At 33.7% G+C, this 20,478-nt stretch overlaps 1 protein-coding gene across 1 annotated transcript; it reads left to right on the top strand.

Moving 5' to 3' along the window:
• Window positions 1–5,479: 5,479 nt before the first annotated feature.
• Window positions 5,480–7,078, top strand: LOC138338907 (uncharacterized). Its single transcript, XM_069289992.1, has 2 exons — window positions 5,480–6,229; window positions 6,335–7,078. Exons 1-2 carry the CDS (start codon window positions 5,480–5,482, stop codon window positions 7,076–7,078), a joined length of 1,494 nt encoding a protein of 497 aa, XP_069146093.1.
• The last annotated feature ends 13,400 nt before the right edge of the window (window positions 7,079–20,478 follow it).

The following is a 20,478-nucleotide window of genomic DNA, read 5'->3' as shown; positions in this document are numbered from 1 at the left end:
CTTTTAATTAGTTTAAAAATAATGGTAGATGAAGAAAAAAAGGGGAGTCCTAAATATTCAAATTATCTTCCCCTTATCCTAATTATTCCCAATTTCTTAACTTATTTTACTAAAAAATCTCATCCCATTTATTTTTTTTTTTTTCTTCTTCTCTCTCTCTTTGGACGTTCATTTCACTTTTTTTTATTTTTTTTTATTTTCTATTATTATTATTTATTTATTTTATATCCATCCTTATCTCAACCCCAATTCCCTCAACAATATTTCAAATTAAATCCTAATCCAACTCTATTACTATCCTTTTAATTAGCACCAAACTCTCAGCCAAAATTATTATAAAAACACGTTCAGTTGAGAAGAAAAGAGATACACAGATACACAGATACAAAGAAATACAGAGAGGAAAAGAGAGATAAAAAAGAAATACAAAGAGGAAAAGAGAGATATAGAGAAAAATATAGAGAGAAATATAGAAAAAAACGAGTTATTTCTTTAGAGAATTAGGTTAGAGTTAGAGATTTGATCGTGATTCCGAATTTGTTGATACAGCTCGCTTTTTGTGGTATCAATTTTCGCAGCGAGGTAACTATAAATTCTCGCGTGATTTAAATAATACTACTTCTATGAAAAGTTGATTTTAATAGCATGAAATACTTTCAATCACATGTATTATATTATTGTTACGTTATTACTATTATTATGTTTTTTTAGATAGATTTTGCAATTTATGTTGCTTCATGATATTGAGTTGTTGAATTTAAATAGATTAATATATCTTTTCGTCTATTTTCACTTTAGAAGATTTTTGTTGAATTAATTGTAGACTTGTTAGATTAGGATATAAAAATAATAATAACTAATACATGATCTTTTCAAAAAGAAAAACTAATCTAAGTAGAATTGTAATTAAAAGGTAAATAAATTTCATTTAGAGATTAATAATAATAATAATAATAATAATAATAATAATAATAATAATAATAATAATAATAATAATAATAACAGAAGTAAAAATTGAGAAATTATATAAAGAGAAAAGAGATTTTAAAAATAAAAAGTAAAAAAAAGGGCATGAAAAAATGGATTCAAGGCCCATGAACTCAAAATTTGAAATTCAAATTTTCACCAATTTGGGACATACAACTTTTATCTGAAAATTTGGTCCTTTCCGCAAGAGGAAACGGGATGGACGCTTGGGATCCATCTCAAACGTTCTTGCTGCGACGTGGAGTGTCCACAATGGCAAGGACGATTCGCGTGTCTGATCTTCCTAGAAAAACTTGTACGAACGGGTAAGGGGAAAGAGAAAGGAATCCTGCGACTTGGGTCGCGTTAGGCTCGCGACGAGAATGCAAATTGCTTCGCCTCGCGCATGAACAAGACAAGGACGTGCAACTCCAGGTTGATATTTGTTGTACGTCGCGTTCTCTGAGCCATCTTTTGCGTGAGGAAGAGAAAAGGAAGGAGAAGATAAGTGAGTCAGGTTAAGGAATTTGGGCCGGGTTGAATTGAATAGTGGGTTGGGTCGGCTTTGATTTTTGGGTTTTGTAGTATTAGAGTGGGCTAGGTATTGCTATGACTTTAAAGTATGCTGGGAAATAATTCTGAAGACAGGAATTCGGATTAAAAAAATTGTGAAATGATTGTGAATTCAGAAATTTCCTAACAACTTGACCAATAAAGTATTTAAAATACTTGGCTAAAAAGATGAATTAGTAGTAAATTAATTTAGGGAGCTTCTTAATCTTGACGAAATAAATTTATTAATTTGAATATAAATTAAAATTTCACTTGGCCAAATAAAAGTATAACTATAAATCTAAGTTAGACAACAATTATTTTTTTAAAAAAATACCCACTAGAAAATTAAAACGTTTTTGAGAAGATTTTATAAACATTTATAAAGAACTAGTTATATTCAACTTTATAAAGACAAGAATATCACTTAATATGAAATAATTAGAAATGATTAAAACAATTCTTCAAAATATTTTAAATTTTACTAATTATCTCAAACTGTCTAAAACTTAAGAAATTCAAAAATTAATTCTTATCAGGAAGGGTCAAAATTGGGTGTCAGCAAGAGGTCTTTGAAATATTTTTTTTTTCATTTTGAGCAGCTGCACCAAAAAGATTAAAGATGCTATAAAGTTAGGTGGACTAAACAATGTTGAAGTGAAAAGTTATTTGCAGTTTTTCTTTTCAAACAATGTTTAGTACTCTTCTTTGCCAATTTTCAAGTCAATTCATAGCACTTGAAGTTTTGATAAGTCATAGCTCTCAATCTTGAGAGGCCAAAGATCATTATTTGTGTTGGAGTAAATGTATGCTTGAATGTTATAATTTCTAGAATCACATAATATTCACTAAAGTATATCTTTGTGAACAACTTTGTCATATTCTATTACATGTGATTAATTTGAATTTGTAGATATAGTGATTGTAGAATTTGACTAAAATCGGTCAAATAGACAGGAAGTTATGCACTTTATGTGCACTAAATCATATCCCTTTGAGCTAGCTGAAAATTTTCAAATAAAACTTTCACTACTTTGCATCAACTCTAATTTGTAAATTCATTTGGTTTTATTTTATTTATTTCTATTCTATTGCTACATGATATTGCTGAAATGCTTCATCTTAATGCCTCAATTGCTATGAATTTTGCATTTGATAATTTGAAAGATTCATACTATCAAATGAGGAAGAAAGTAATTAAGGGCATTGATTGATTTGGAAGTGTTGAATTATGACCATTGCTTTGTAATGATGAGTTCAGCCGTGAAGTTAATAAGGATTGGAGAAAGGAGGATAGCACTATTAACATAAGAAAATGGTTCATTATTCACATGTCAAGCCTCATGTAATGAATCTGACTAGGTATGTGTTCAGCAGTTAATGTTGGGAGACATTGTGATTTCAGGGGAGCCAACAGCAAGGCAAGTAGAGGAAAGGGGATGTAGTCCACTGGACGAGATACACATCTTAATGGTAGGTTTCACATACTTTTAAACTAATTTTGAAGACTTAAACTAAAAACAAGAAATAATTGAACTTCTAGGACTTTTTATTTGATACTGCAGCTGCATACATGTTGTTACTTCCCCGTCAAATCCTGTTACAACCAACATTATGATGTTACTTCCACTTTATTCATGAATTAATTGATGTAAAATCTAATGTTTAGATACTTTTGGTTTATCATTTACTTTAGGCATTTTAAAAAATAATTAGCAATAGGACCAAGCTAATAGATGTTATGCTCTAGAAATTCCTTAGTGAAATGGTTCACAATAGTATATGTTGAGAATATGTTTTGAGATAGTTACTCATTGAAGTTTTTAAAGTCTTGCTACTTCTTCCATTCTTGCAACAAGGATAACTAGAACAATGCTATTATGAGGGAGAGAATTCAAGTTCCTCAAGGGCTCTTAGTAAAACCATTTCTTTAAGAAAACAAAGGTTTTAAGGCTTCGACTTTGACAGAGGAGATGAAATCTATCTTTTGGAGTAAATTCTGCCAAATTAGACTCCCAAAATACTATCGTCTTTTAAATACGACCTTAGAGATGCTTTCAGTGATTTTTAGTCTTTGTTGATTATCTAAAAAGAACATTGTATTTTAACTGATTTTGAAACTATATATTATTTTTCTAATTCATGAGATAGTATTAGAGAGTAATATCATAAGGTTAGCTTTCTTACATCGTCCATATGTCAAACAATTGTTGCCGAGAATTGATACGTAAAGAGAATATTCATGAGTTGAATTGTTCTTTGTTTCTCCAATCCTGGATCAATGAAGGCCATTAAGCACCTACAACAAGGTCTAACCTACTAAGAAGACACTATTTGATAGAATAAAATTTTGTATACTGTTATTAGACGATATTAAAGAAGGCAATAAGTTAGAGTAGGAATCGATTCTTGAATTTATAACATTTTTACATATGTATGTTCTCTAATATGTTTCAAGATCTTGGAGTTACCAGAAGCTATTAGCGTCTCTATAACTTCAACTACTTTATAGGAGGTTTTGACCAAACTAAGCCATTATATAAAGTCATTCACCAAAATAATATATTTTTCTAAAATTTTACAAAACTTGTATAAACGTATTCCATAGTAACGTTTTAGGATATATTTTATTTTTTAGAAGTTGATGGCGTCAGATTGATATACGTTACTCACAGTAACGTTTTATTCCTAAAACGTTACTCATAGTAACATTTTAGGAGTAAGACGTTACTGAAAATAACGTTTTACGAGTAAAACGTTACTTTCAGTGCCTAAGGATGATACAAGCTAACTTTCTTCTTGGGTAATAAGTTTAGAAAGACCCACATAAATGAGTGAAGTTGAAAAACCTGTATCAAGAAGAATCACCCTTCTTATTTATATCACAGTTCCATCATACGTTCATTATTTAGAGGTTTGGGTTTCCTGCGTTGTCCTACCCCCTTTCACCTCAAGGGGAGAAACTATCATGATGATGTTAAATATTTATCTTCACGTCTTATCTATTGAATTGTAAGACTCCACAAGACAAACATGTGAGACGGTCACTTTAATTGGAACACCCTCAATTGTGATAGTTGGTGTTGTTGGTGTTATTTGTAGTTTTGATGATTTGACAAACTTAGGGACCTCATAAAGGTACCGGGTTTTCTACTTGAGTATTGCAGGTGTCTTGTTTGAAATATTGCAGATGAAACAAACCCAGGGACCTAGTAGAGGTACCAGACTCTCATGATGACGAGCCAGTCGACTACCAGCTGGAGACGGTACAGAAAGTAGGTGCACACTTCTCGATGGCGTCAGAAAGTGTGACTTTTCCAGCCAATGGCAAAGAAGTTTAGGAAAGTGACTTGCCCATATAAAAGGCACTTTCCTAAACATTTTTGTGCAGTTTTTGCAACTTGATAAAAACTTTTCAAGAACTCTTGCAAAAGCTAATACAAAGCAAAGGCAGAATTATTCCAAGGACAACAGCAACATCTAGAGGTTTTCGTCTAGTTGTTTAGGAATTTATTCTCTTGTTCTTAAATTGTAAACCACTCCTGAATCTATAAAGGAATTAGTGTGTTGTGTTAGAAGTCTAGGTTGTCCAGGTGGCATAGCTTAGTGGGTGGATTGTTTTTCCACTTAGGCTTGTTAAGCAATAGAGAATTATTGCTTAACGGTAAGATTGATAACTCTTTCTTACGTTTGGTGTAATCATGTTTCACTTTTGCTTTTGAAGATTAGTGAAAACGATTGAAAATCTTGTGAGACAGGTCGTGGTTTTACTCCCTTAAGCAAGGAGGTTTTCACGTAAAATCATTGTGTTGATTTTACTGCATTTAACTTTCTGTTTTATTCATTAGTGTAGTAAGGGACCTGGTCCATTACTGTTAAGTAAAGACATACATTCTATCAAGTGGTATCAGAGTAGGCACTATCTATTTGGTTAACACCAAGGAAGTGATATTGCTCTAGAATGGCAGCTCCACTTAACCTCGAAGAAGGTCAGTCATCACATAGACCTCCTCGTTTCAATGGACATTTCTACAGTTGGTGGAAAGTTAGAATGCATGACTACCTCATGGCTGAAGACAGCGAGTTATGGGATATTATACTAGATGGACCATTTGTTCCAATGATGGAAGAAAAGGATGAAGAAAATACCATTACTGTTCCAAAGCCTAGACAGAAATATGATGATGTTGACAGGAAAAAGATTGAAAAGGGTTTCAAAGCTAAAACTCTTCTGGTTTGTGGGATAGGACCTGATGAGTACAACAGAGTGTCAGCCTGTGAGTCTGCTAAGGAAATTTGGGATTGCTTGAAGACTGCACATGAAGGAACTGAACAAGTCAAAGAATCTAAGATTGACATGCTTACCTCACGATATGAGAACTTCAAAATGAAGGAAGGAGAAACAATACATGACATGTTCACCAAGTTGTCTTCCATTACAAATGAGCTGCGAAGTCTGGGTGAACCTATAAGCATGACCAAACAAGTCAGGAAAGTGCTTCGAATTCTTCCAAAGTCTTGGGAGAGCAAAGTTGATGCCATTACAGAAGCCAAGGACTTGAAAATGCTGACTATGGATGCTTTGATTGGTAATCTGAAAACACATGAGATGAATCGAAACTATGATTTGTCAAAGAAGGAAGCCAAGAAAGACAAGTCATTGATGCTAAAGTATAAATCAGATGAAGATTCAAGTGATGATGATGATATGGCATATCTCATCAGTAGATTTCAAAAAATTGTGAGAAAAAACAAAATTTATAAAAGAGGAACAAATGGGACTCGAAATGCTGCTCAAGGTGATACTTGATACAAGTGTGGAAAATCTGGGCACTTCATCAGAGAGTGTCCTTTGCTCAAGAATGAAAACAAGGAACATCAAAAACACAGGAGTGACAAAGAAAATAGAAGGGACCTGGTACCTAGTAATAGAGATCGTAAAGTTGCTGCTGATATGGTTGTTAAAAGGGCTCTTGCTGCTTGGGGAGATTCTTCAAGTGATTCAGAAGATCCTGATGAGCCAAAAGATTTGTCTATGGTTGCTGTGCATGAGGAGGAAACTGTCTTCAATGAAATGTTTGCTCTCATGGCTCACACAGAAAATGAAGAAGAGGACAATCAGGTAACTCTTCTTGACATGAAAAATGACTTGGATAAATATTCTCTTAAAAAATTGAGAACTTTGTCAAAAGTCATACTCGATTCTATGATACAGTTAACATCTGAAAGAGACACCATAAATGCTGAACTTGAAAGTATAACTGAAAGCAAAGTTAAACTTGAAGAGAAAATGTCAAGAATGGTGTCTCTAGAGTCAAATAACTCTGAACTTAAGAACCAGTTGAATCAGATTACTGAAGAAGCTGAAAAGCTGAATGGAAAGTCAAATAGTCTGCAAGCTGAAATTCAAGAAAAATTGAAAAACTCTGGGACAAATCTTAGTCTGTCACTTGAAAAGAGTAACAAATTAGAACAGGATATTGTGAAACTTAAGGAAGAACTTGAAAAATCTCTTAAGTGGACCAAATCCTCAAAGTTACTGTCAAATGCGACAAATTAGAGTAATTTCAATAAGAAAGGACTAGGAAGTCTGAACATAAGTCCTCCTTATAATCCTCACAGTAAGTATGTGTTTGTGTCTGACAATCTGTTGTGTCTTCATTGTGGTAAGAATGGAAATTTGAAGAATGAGTGTGTTAGCTGGAGAAACTCGTGTGAAAGGTACTCTAATTATGCTGAAAGACAAAATGTACCGAAAGAGAGACCTGGTCCTACAGAGCCTGTCTCAACTCACAGATTTTTAAAGAAAAAATCTGTTCCTGCTCCTATGTCTTTTGTTAGAAAGCTTCAAAATCTACCATATTGGACCAAGTACAATCTAATCACTCCTTTGTCTACCTACTGGGAACTCAAGCTGAAATGGGTTCCCAAGCTTAACAAGTGACTTTTGGTGCAGGTGAGTGAGAGGAGCAGCAGTCAATGTTGGTATATGGATAGTGGTTGCTCTAAGCATATAACTGGTGATGTAAAGAACTTCCTCTCACTCAAGACCCTCTAAGGAGGAGGTGTCTCATTTGGTGATGGCAAGAAGGGGTACATTTTGGGAGTTGCCAAAGTAGGAAGATCTATTGAAGATTCAATTGACAATGTTTACCATGTGGATGGGTTGAAGTACAGCTTGCTAAGTGTGTCACAAATCTGTGATAAAGAAAATGAGGTCAAGTTTACTTCTGAGAAATGCACTGTGGTGAGTTTAACTATAAACAAAGTAATTCTCACTGCAAACAGAAGTAAAAATATGTATGCGGCAAACTTGGAAACGTCTCATGGAGATGACTTAACATGTCTTAGTGCTCAAAACGGAAATGTTGATCTCTGGCATCGTAGGCTGGGACATGTGAGTTCATCTTTATTGAACAAGTTGATTTCTAAGGACCTGGTCCGAGGTTTGCCTAAAATGAAGTTTGCTGAAAACAAAATATGTGAAGCTTGTGTTAAAGGAAAGCAAATCAGATCATCTTTTAAACCCAAGAATCAGGTAACATCATCAAGAACCTTAGAGCTGCTTCATATGGACCTGTGTGGACCCTTGAAGGTTCAAAGCAGAAATGGCAAAAAGTACATTTTGGTGATTGTTGATGACTATTTAAGATACACCTGGACGAGATTTTTGAGATCAAAGGCAAATACAACTGAAGAGCTGGTGGTATTCTTCAAAATGATTCAAACCAAATTGAATCAAGTTGTTTGCAGCATTCGATCTGATCATGGCACAGAGTTTGAAAACTCAACACTGGATAGATTCTGTATGGAAAATGGTACAAGCCATAATTTCTCTGCTCCAAGAAATCCTCAACAAAATGGAGTAGTGGAAAGAAAGAACACAACCTTGGTGAACATTGCTAGAACCATGATTGTTGAATCAAATCTTCCTCAAAGTTTCTGGGCTGAAGCTGTTAACACAGCATGTCATGTTACCAACAGGTGTCTAATAAGAGCTGTGTTGAATAAGACTCCATACGAACTGCTCAACAACAGAAAGCCAATGCTAAGCTATCTTAGAGCATTTGGATGCAGATGTTTTGTGCTGAATAATAGGAAGGATGATCTAGGAAAATTTGATCCCAGAAGTGATGAAGGAGTATTTGTTGGATATTCTTCATCCAGCAAAGCCTACAGAATATTCAACAAACGAACACAATGCATTGAAGAAAGCATTCATGTTGTCTTTGATAAAAATGGAAGCTTGAAGAATGATGGATCAAATGATGATGATGATGTGCTGAAAATGCTCAAATCCAAGAAGATTGAAGGAGCTGAAGCTGATGCAGATCAACATCTGAAAAATGATTGTGATGATCAGAATCATAGTCTACCTGTAGAAGATGCTGAGGTTGAACAGGATGATATGGTACCTGGTACTACTCAAAACTCCAGCCAGAGTACATCAGACTCCCCAGAAGATGATGTCACTCTTGATGAAGAAGAACATGTTGATCTGCCAAATCAGTCTGCTGCAAAGTCAGGATGGAAGCATAGTTCATCACATCCTCTTGATAATCTCATTTCTCCCTTGAATTCTGGAACTCAAACTAGATCAAAAACAAGAAATCTAGTTGCATTCTCATCATTCATATCATCTATTGAGCCTAAGAATGTTAAAGAAACATTAAGTGATGCAGACTGGATCAATTCTATGCAAGAAGAACTCCATCAGTTTGAAAGAAGTAAGGTATGGTACCTGGTTCCTCGACCTGAAGGCAGAACAATAATAGGAACTAGGTGGGTATTCAGAAACAAACTTGATGAAAATGGAGTGATTACTAGAAATAAATCCAGGCTGGTGGTTCAAGGATACAATCAAGAAGAAGGAATTGACTATGATGAGACTTTTGCACCTGTTGCCAGAATGGAAGCTATTAGAATCTTAATATCTTTTGCTTCTTTTATGGGGTTCAAGCTGTATCAAATGGATGTGAAGAGTGCATTTTTGAATGGAGATCTCAAAGAGGAGGTGTATGTCAAGCAACCTCCTGGTTTTGAAGCTGCAGAGCTACCAAATCATGTGTTCAGATTGAATAAGGCACTATATGGTCTGAAACAAGCTCCAAGAGCATGGTATGAAAGGTTGTCAAAGTTTCTGCTGAAGAATGGTTTCAAAAGAGGCAAGATAGACAATACTTTGTTCTTATTAAAAAGAGAACAAGAATTACTTATCATTCAAGTCTATGTGGATGACATAATTTTTGGAGCTACTTCAGAACATCTCTGTGAAGAATTCTCATCACTGATGGGAAGGGAGTTTGAAATGAGTATGATGGGTGAGTTGACATTCTTCCTGGGGCTGCAAATCAAGCAATCATCAAATGGGATTTCAATATGCCAGGAGAAGTATATCAAAGAGATGCTGAAGAAATTCAATATGTTTGATTCTAAACCTATTGATACTCCCATGGGAACAAATTCCAAGATGATAGTAGAAGAATCTGATCCCCTTGTGAATCAGACAATGTACAGAGGAATCATTGGCTCCTTGTTATAGCTGACTGCTAGCAGACCTGATATTGTGTATAGTGTTGGAATGTGTGCCAGGTTTCAAGCATGTCCTCGTGATTCACACCTGAAGGCTGCAAAACGTATTCTTAAATACTTGAAGAAAACAGGGGACCTTGTTCTCTTCTATCCTGCAGGTGATACTTTTGATCTAGTTGGTTTTGCAGATGCTGATTTTGCAGGTTATCAAGTTGACAGGAAGAGCACCTCTGGAGTGGCTCATTTCCTTGGATCATCACTTATCTCTTGGGGTACCAAGAAGCAGAACTCTGTGGCTCTTTCAACCGCTGAAGCTGAATATGTAGCTGCTGCAGCCTGTTGTTCTCAATTGTTGTGGATCAGGCAACACTTAGAAGATTTTGGAATCCACATCAAAGCACTTCCTCTTATGTGTGACAATACTAGTGCTGTTAGTATGGGAAACAACCCAGTCCATCATAAGAGAACAAAGCACATTGATGTTAGACATCATTTTTTGAGAGATAATGTTGAGAAGGGAAATATTGTGCTCACATATTGTCCAACGGAGGAACAGATTGCAGACATTTTCACCAAGGCTCTCAGCAAGGATCAATTTGAGAGGAATCGGTTAAAGTTGGAGATGTTGATCTTGTGACACCCTTTTTTCGCGCGGCGGCGTAAGGGTTTTTCCAATTTAAGTGACGTTATTAATTAAGGGATTATTTTGATTTTTCCAGAGTCGCCACTTGGAATTGAGTTACGGTGTTCCAAGTCACCTTTTATTTAATCCCTAACCAAAAGGAAATGACTCTTTGTTTGGTCTGCGAACGAGTTTGGGTAAGGAATTCTGTTGACCAAGGGGAAGGTATTAGGCATCCCTCGAGTCCCGTGGTTCTAGCACGGTCGCTTTATGGACATTTATGACTTAAACTAATTTATAAATATTGTATTATTAAGACAAATGTATTTACCCCTTTTCTTTGATTTATATTAACATATTTAAAATTACACTATTTTATAGACATGTGAAGTTTTTACACATTTTTATTAATTATTATTATTATTATTATTATTATTATTATTATTATTATTATTATTCATGCTTTCAACATTTGCATGCTTCTTAATTTCTCTCTTTTATTTTATTTTATTTGTTTTTTTAATACTAATTTTCACGTTTTTTGTTTGTTTAACTTTCCTTTTTTGTTATTGATTTTCTTCTTTTCTTTTCTTACCCTTTTTAATAGTTTTTTTTATGATAATAATAAAATATCTTATATATTTTTAACACTATACTTTTTGTATTTTTCATTTTTAAAGTATTTTTTTTCGTGTACATTTTTACATTTTTTTATTATATATTTATTATTCGAGCATTCCTTCTTCACTATTTTTCTTTTCTTTTCTTATTCACGTATTCTACCTCTTTTCCTTATTCCATTTTTATTGTTATTATTTTTATCTTTTTTTATTTATTTTTTTTAATCTTTTTTTTTCAATTTATTATCCTCTCCTAACAAGTTTATTATTATTGTTTTTTTATGGAATCTAAAAATAATTATGTAAGACAACACACATAATATGATATAAAATATAATTTAATATATTTCTAAACACAAGCAAACAAAAAATTCATTCAAATTAGTAAGACATAAAAATAAAAATTTGGATAACTATACATATTATCATTAGAATTATAATAACTACACATATTATCATTAAAAACTAAACATGAAAAATAAGAATAGACTTAGACAATAATTTTACTTAGGCATGAGATAAACTATGAATTATTTAATATAAAATAAACTACGGTTAGTTATAGCAATTTCACACAAAATAAAACTATATAAAGGATCTAAACATAAAGTTGATAAATATTTGAACAAACTTCATATAAAACATAACGGTTTAACCACATGTGAAATTTGACAACTTTAATATATTGTAATCAGTGCTTGTATAAACACGATATTAAATTATAAAAAAAATTAATAAAAATGGTACCTCTTGCGAAAATTCCACCAAAAGAAAACAATTCGAATAAGGAACCGCGAAAGTAGACCTCAACTTCAACCTTTTTTGTGAGTCAAAGCAAAATATGTGAATATATTTATTGATTTTTGTTTGTGGAAGAGTCTTTTTTTTGTTTGTATTTTTTCTTTTCACCCTTTTTCTTTCTTTTTTTTTTCTCCTTCTCGTGTCCTCTTTTTTTTCACCTTCTAATCTTTTTTTTTATATATATATATGTGTTTTGTGTAGTGTGTGCAGGTGTACGTGGTGTGTGTCGTGGGGAAGTGGGGAAAATGGGAGTGGTTTCCCTTTTTTTTAATTATTTATTATTACATATATATATATATATATATATATATATATATATATATATCTTTTTTTTTAACAATCAAAATAAACTTTTCTAAATAAATTATATTTATGTGGTTTATTTTTATATCTTTTAAGTAAAATTAATGAAAATAATAAAAAGTCAAAATATTTTTAATTTAGATTGATAAAATTATTTATGTTTTAAATATTAGTGTTAAAATTAAATTCGGTCAAAAATTACGTGTCTACAGATCTCCAAGTGATGCTTTTAGCCTCCAACAGTGGAACTCCCTTGATGGCTAAAATTGCAGTGCAGGTATCCTTTGTGTGAATTTTAAATATCTGAACAAGATCTCTTTTTGTATCTTTAGTAGGTATACTCTCAGTAGGGACCTGCTCAGCAAAAGAAGAGACTAGAACAATTAAGGAATGAAGTTAAACTCTATCATGGTACCTGGTACCTGTCCAGGTTAGCATTTTTACATTAAATTTAAACTGAAAAATTTGACAGTTGAAAATGCCACGTGTTAGTCATCGGTTACTCTGACCGATCAGTCCAATCGTTTCTCCCTCAAACGACGCATCCAATCAAGGACCTGACACCCTTTCACTTCTTTTAAAAAGGCCTTTTTCTTTTTGAAACTCTCATCCGTCTCTTAACTTTATCTCTCTCTTTTATCGAAAGGCTTATCAAATTCAAAGGAAAAATTTGTCTTCTTCTTCCTCTTTTTGCTTTTCAACGAAACCTTCCAGTATCACAAACATGTCTTCCTCTTCATCTTCTTCTAAACAAATATTGGACGCTCTTAGTGAAATCGAGCCCCTGACATTCTATTCTCCAACAACTGCTCAAGCCAGACTTACTCCCCCACCCAGTCCTCCACAAAACACTCTTGATAACCCTTTTTTCTCCATAGATCTAAACACTTCTGCAGTATCTACTGGACCTGGTCCATGTGAAGACATGTTGCCTGACAACATGTTTGAAGGAGATCTACCAAAACATAGGGCTTCCGAGTCTAATATACTGGCAGCGAGTGAGGAACTCGTGATTGAAAGCCTGGCAATGATGCGAGAAGAGGCCAGAGCAGAACACACTGATGTCCTGTAAAGAGAAGAGGTAAGGCCTTCTCAACCCATTTTCGATAAAACCCCCGATTTAGGGCGGTACACTTCTTCCTCTTCATCTGAATCTGCAAGTGAGGAAGAACCATTAAAATGGAAGGTTGAGAGTCGAAAAGGGAAGGAAAAGGTCGTGGAGGAGGCTCCTAGGAGACGACCTAATACAAGGTCTGCTGCACAAAAGTTGATGGTAGATGCCTTGAAGGCAAGTGCACGTTCTGTTGCTGCAGTCAGAAATGCACGAACCTTCAAGGTATCAAATTTTAGAATACCTGAAGAAAAATTGGTTGAGTTGTCGGGAGAAGAAGCTGAGAAGAAAACTAAGAAAAAGAAGTCAGAAAAGAAAAAAGAACGGGCTACAAGGAAGGTGGAACAATCACAGTCAAAAGGAAAGAAGAGAAAGCAGTCACAGGGACCTGGTCCTCAGGCCAGGAAAGTTGAGAATGTCAACTTGCAGGAAGTAGTTGACAGTCTGAGGAAACAGGCAGTTCTCACCGGAAGAGTTTTTGATATGGGGATTATAACTCTTCCTGGCATGGATTCTCTGCATGACATGGTGGAGATCCAATCTTGGCTGCACCTGTTCGACAAGAAATCCCCCATCCTCCATGAAGAAGAGGTTCATGAATTTTACTACAATGTTCAATTCATGGAAGATGGGAGTATCCTCACACAGGTAAACAATATTGCCATTTCTTTGGATGAGGAGGTGTTGGGCAAAATACTCAGAGTGCCTACAGAGGAGACCCGGTCTGTGTTGGGAAAAACATGCTCTTCAAAATTTGGTTACTTTATTCCTTTACTATTCTTCCTATCCTATGTTCTTTTGCAAATGCTCTTCCTCTACTGTTTGATTGCTTATTAGCTTTGATCTTGCTCAGTATTTATGTTGACATCAATGATTTACTGCATATCTTTTTTATGATGCCAAAAGGGGGAAGTAAACTGTAAGTAGCTAAATAAGGGGGAATATACAGTAAGGGGGAATATACAGTCAGGGGGAACAATTCTGGTGAAGATTTCAGATCATATCATTGTTTGTCATCATCAAAAAGGGGGAAAATGTTATTTGTAGTTTTGATGATTTGACAAACTTAGGGAACTCATAAAGGTACCGGATTTTCTACTTGATTGCAGGTGTCTTGTTTGAAATATTGTAGATGAAACAAACCCAGGGACCTAATAGAGGTACCAGGCTCTCATGATGACGAGCCAGTCGACTGCCAGCTGGAAACGGTACAGAAAGTAGGTGCACACTTCCCGATGGCGTCAGAAAGTGTGACTTTTCCAGCCAATGGCAAAGAAGTTTAGGAAAGTGACTTGCCCATATAAAAGGCACTTTCCTAAACATTTTTGTGCAGTTTTTGCAACTTGATAAAAACTTTTCAAGAACTCTTGCAAAAGCTAATGCAAAGCAAAGGCAGAATTATTCCAAGGACAACAGCAACATCTGGAGCTTTTCATCTAGTTGTTTAGGAATTTATTCTCTTGTTCTTAAATTGTAAACCACTCCTAAATCTATAAAGGAATTGGTGTGTTGTGTTAGAAGTCTAGGTTGTCCAGGTGGGATAGCTTAGTGGGTAGATTATTTTTCTACTTAGGCTTGTTAAGCAATAGAGGATTATTGCTAACGATAAGATTGATAACTCTTTCTTATGTTTGGTGTAATCGTGTTTCGCTTTTGCTTTTGAAGAATAGTGAAAACGATTAAAAATCCTGTGAGACAGGTCGTGGTTTTACTCCTTTAAGCAAGGAGGTTTCCACGTAAAATCATTGTGTTGATTTTACTGCATTTAACTTTCTGTTTTATTCATTAGTGTAGTAAGGGACCTGGTCCATTACTGTTAAGTAAAGGCATACATTCTTTCGGTTGGATATGTTATGATACTTCATGATTGTGTTGCCTCAAATACTAATTCAGCTCAGCATCTCAATGAGGAGTCGAAGAGGTTCAACAAAAAATTGGAGCAAGTCCAAGGAAGAGGTCATTATGAAGTACTCCTACAAATATGATACTAATGAATAAAGAAGATATTCAAGCGCAGTTGGAGAAACTGAACAATTATGCTTGTGTTATCCATGTGTTAACTCTAATACATTTACTAAATTTTGAATCCATCCCTCAGATTTTGAGGATACTTGATTATTTTGTTGAAGGGTATCATTGAGTATTAATGGTCTCTCTCTATAATATTTATATGCATGACCTGTGGGGTGGTAGTATGGTACTTATCATCACTTATCCAATTATGTATTTATCGTATGTAGCCTATCTGGAACAAAATGATCAATATTATTTAAAGATATGTGAGCTTATTTCTCCGTACATGTATACAAAAATGTCATGTTTTATCCATAATTTTCATATGGCTAAATTGCTTAGGTCGTATTTCCATGGCCAATCTAGTATGTTATATAATGTTGGATTATTGGCAGTTGATTGTTGCTATTAAAAAATTATAAGTGCTGCATTTTTTAGCAGCATTGCTCCAAATGGAGTTAATTGCATATGTTACCTATTGGTGCAAGTTCCAATCGTTAAAGGTTAACCTTTTATCCCATTACTTTTTACTCTTTATTCCTCTATTACACCTTGTAACCTATGTAACTCCTAATGTCATTATCTTCACTAGTTATCTTTCTATTCATTGCAAGTGAGACTTATTCTAGTATAAATAGTGGAGATTTTCATTTGGTTTGAGTACACACAATACACAAGAGAAAAATATAGAGTGAAAGAATTAGTCAAAAAGAGAGTTCTTATTAGTTGAAGGGAGTTGTTCTTTTTTATGGAGCTTTTGACTCAACTCTTGTCTAGGATTGTTGAGCTATACTTTGTGAAGGTTTTTGTATCCTGGAGGGGACAAGTCAAAGAGGACTACTGTTGAACCGGTGAAAACATTTGCTGCAGTGGACTTAAATCTCCTTAAAGAGAGCGAGATATTCGCGCCTCAACTTGAAAAGATTTATTTCTTCATTTTATTTTCAATTGAAATCTTGCAATTTTATTATCTTGTAAGTATTCACTAACAACTTTAACGAGATTCATCATGACTACAATTGAAATAACTGCGAATGTCAAGATGGGAGACCTTAACAAGCCATTTCGGTTCAATGGTAACCATTTTAAGAGATGAAAGGGTAGATTACTTTTCTACTTAAGTTTCTTATGTGTTAACTGAGAAGAATCCTAAAGAAGACATCACCTCTATGAATGATGATGAAACTATTTCTCATCCAGAGAAAGTGGAAAAGTATGATGATGATTCCTATATATGTCGGTATTATATTCTTAATTGTCTATATGATAATTTTTATGATTATCATGATAAAACTTACTCTAGTGCAAAGAAAATTTAGAAGGAATTGCAGAGTAAGTATGATACGGAAGATACTGGAGAGAAAAAATATACATCTGGTAGATTTTTTCGTTTTCAAATGGTGGATAACAAATCAGTGGTAGATCAAGCTCCAGACTTCATAATGATCGTTGGAGAGCTTAGGTCCGAAGAGGTTTAAATTGGATATAACCTTATTGTTTGTGGCATAGTAGATAAACGTCCACCTTCTTAGAAGGAATTTCAAAAAACTATGCTTCACAAACAAAAGAAAAACTCTATTGAAACCTTGATCATGAAAATCTGCATGGAAGAAGAAGAGAGGGGCCAAGATGCACTTTTACAAAAAGAAGAGAACAACATCACAAGGAAGGTAAATATAATTACTTCAAATAATGTTATCCTTGACACTCACAAAATGCTTCTTTGCGGCCTAAGAAGAAAAAATTCAAGAAAAATAATTGTAGACTTCCCAAGAAAAATAATGTCGAAAATCACCAAGCACAAAATCAACAAGTTCAAGAAAAGGGATCATGCTTTGTTTGTGGCAAGAGTGGGTATATTGCTCGATTTTACAAATTCCAAAAATGTGCTCCTAAACCTCAGGCAAACATTATCGAAGAACCTTTTGTGGCGGTGATTACCGACATAAACATGGTTGAGAATGTTGATGGATGGTGGGATGGTTTTGGTGCAAATCGTCATGTTTGTTATAACAAAGACTGGATTAAAAAAATACTCATTTTGAGAAGCCCAAAACCATTAGGTTTGGTGATGCTCACACCTTTAAGTGATTGGAAAGGGAGATGTTGAATTGTGTTTTACTTCTGGAAGGGTATTAACTTTAAAAGATTTACTTTATAGTCGTTCCATGAGAAAAAATTTGATGTCTAGTTTTCTTTTTAATAAAATCTGATCAATATGTAATAGTGAAGAAGGGTATTTTTGAGATGGAATGTTTAAATTGAATGTTGAGATCAATAAAACTTCTTCTTTTTTTTATATGCTTTCTTCTACCAACTTTTGGCATGCTTGTTTGTGTCAAATTAATGGTCAATATGTTGGAGTCATGAATAGTTTAGGATTAATTCCAGTGGTTAAAAAGAATTTTGAAAAGTGTGAGGCTTGTAGTAAAGCCAAAATCACTAAGAGGCTTCATTTTCAAGTTGAAAGAAAAACTGATTTGTTAGAATTAGTTCATACTGATATTTGTAAACATGGTGGAATTCTAACTCGTGGAGGTAATACATATTTTATCACTTTCCTGGATGATTTTTCTATGTTTACATATGTTTACTTGATGAAAAATAAAAGTGATGCTTTTGAAAAGTTTAAAATTTATGTCAATGAGGTTGAAAATCGGTTTGGAAGAAAAATAAAAAGAATTAGAAGTGATAGAGGTCGTTAATATGAATCAAATTGTTGCCTCATAAAAAGTCTAAATTGATACCTTTTGAATTGTGAAAAAGTTACAAGCCAATTTTTGAATAACTAAGAGTTTGGGGTTGTCTAGCCTTTGTGAGGCTAATGGATCCCAAGATTACAAAGTTAGGTAAGAAAGTTACTATTTGTGCTTTTCTTGGTTTTGCTTCAAATAGTACAGCCTGTAGATTTTTTAATCTTGAAGATAATATTGTGACAGAACCAAGTGATATTATTTTTCATGAAAATAAGTTTCCTTTTGATTCTAAAAATAGTGGGGGTCAAAGGATTGAACAAAATATTTTGTCACTACATGATTCTTCTACTTCAAATTTGTAAAATAAAGAAGTTAATGATTTTGAGTTAAGAAGAAGTGAAATAGCTAGAGTAGAAAAAAATTTTAAACCTGTTTTTTATGTGTTTAATGTTGAAGATGATCCTCTAACTTTGAAAGAAGTTTTATCTTCACATGATTCTATTTTTTGGAAAGAGGTAGTAAATGATGCAATGGAATCACTAATTTCTAATAAAACTTGGAAACAAGTTGATTTACCACCGGGTGTAATACTATTCATTGCAAATGAGTCTTGATAAAAAAATTTGAAACTGGATGGATATATTGATAAATACAAGTTTAGACTAGCTGCAAAAGGTTTTAAACTACTAGAAGGCCTTGAATTTTTTGATACTTTTTCTCCGGTAACAAGAATTACATTCATAAGACTTTTAATTGCTATGTCTGCAATTTTTTATTTGCAAATTCATCAAATGGATGTAAAAACTGATTTTCTAAATGGAGACCTAAATGAAGAAATTTATGTGGATAAAGGCAAGTGTTTTGTTGAAGTATGCCAAGAAAGCAAAGTATGTAAACTTACTAAATTCATGTATGGCTTGAAACAGGCATCAAAGCAATGCCATGAAATGTTTGATTCCTGCATGATTGAAAATGGCTTTAAAACAAATTAGTGCGATAAGTGCATATGTCATAAGTCTTGGAATAATTCACATGTGATTATTTATCTATATATTGATTATTCGTTGATCTTTGTCTCTAACATGAGTGTTATCGATGAAGCTAAGAATATTCTTAGAAGCCATTTTGATATGAAAGATATTGGTGAGGAAAATTTTATTCTTGGATTAAAAGTAACAAGAACATATGAGGGAATTTTCTTTGACCAGTCACATTGTGTTGAGAAAATCTTAAAAAAATATAACTTTCATGATTACAAGCATGTTGTTACTCCTTTTGATTCGAGTGTTCACTTATTTCATGTTGAAAGTGAAATGATGTAATAAAGGAATATGCTAGTACAATTGGAAGTTTGAGATATGTGACTGATTACACTAGGCCTGATATTTCATATGCAAAAGGAGTACTTGGCAGGTTTACAAGCAAGCCGAGTAATGAACATTGGCATGTTGTAACAAGAGTTATGAGATATTTAATTGGAACGAATAATTGTGGTTTGCATTGACATTTTGTAACAAGAGTTATGAGATATTTAATTGGAACGAAAAATTGTGATTTGTTCTTTAAAAAATATCATGTTGTACTTGAAGGCTTTTGTGATGCAGATTGGAACACTTTATTAGGTGAAACTTGTTCTACCACTGATTATGTCTTTACTTTAGGTTGTGGTGTTATTTGTTGGAGATCAAGAAAGTAAACTATAATTGTTAACTCTACCATGGAGGCTGAACTAATTGTTTTTGCTTTAGCTAGTGAGGAAGCGAATCGGTTAAGAGATTTATTGGTTCAAATTTCTTATTTTGAAAAATCAATTCCTCCTATTTTAATTCATAATGATAGCACAGCTGCAATTGGTAGAGTTCAAAACTGTTATTACAACGGTAAATTCAGATCTATAAGGAGGAAACATAGTAATGTAAGATCGTATTTGACAAATGGTACCATTAATATAGATTATGTCAAATCTTGTGATAATCTTGCAGATCCTCTTACTAAGGCCTTAATGAGAGAAAAGGTCTGGAGCACATCGAGGGGGATGGTATTGAAGCCTATAAATACTTGAGTCAACCTAGGGACTGGAGATTCTATAACCAGGTTCAAAGGAAAAACTAATCATATTATGACTTCTTGTGAAAAAATGCACTATTTTCTTATTCCCTCTCTGTGATGTGAATGCATTGTTTCCTGTAGTTTGTGAAGGTTGAGTTAATACAACTCTTAATGAATATATGTAGCCAGTATGGGTGGAGTGTTAAGCTTACA

The sequence above is a fragment of the Solanum lycopersicum genome, chromosome 10 (genome assembly GCF_036512215.1).
Source record: "Solanum lycopersicum chromosome 10, SLM_r2.1".
Classification (NCBI taxonomy): Eukaryota; Viridiplantae; Streptophyta; class Magnoliopsida; order Solanales; family Solanaceae; genus Solanum; species Solanum lycopersicum.
Note: the sequence above shows the minus strand (reverse complement) of the source record. Positions and strands in the feature narration are given on the sequence as shown.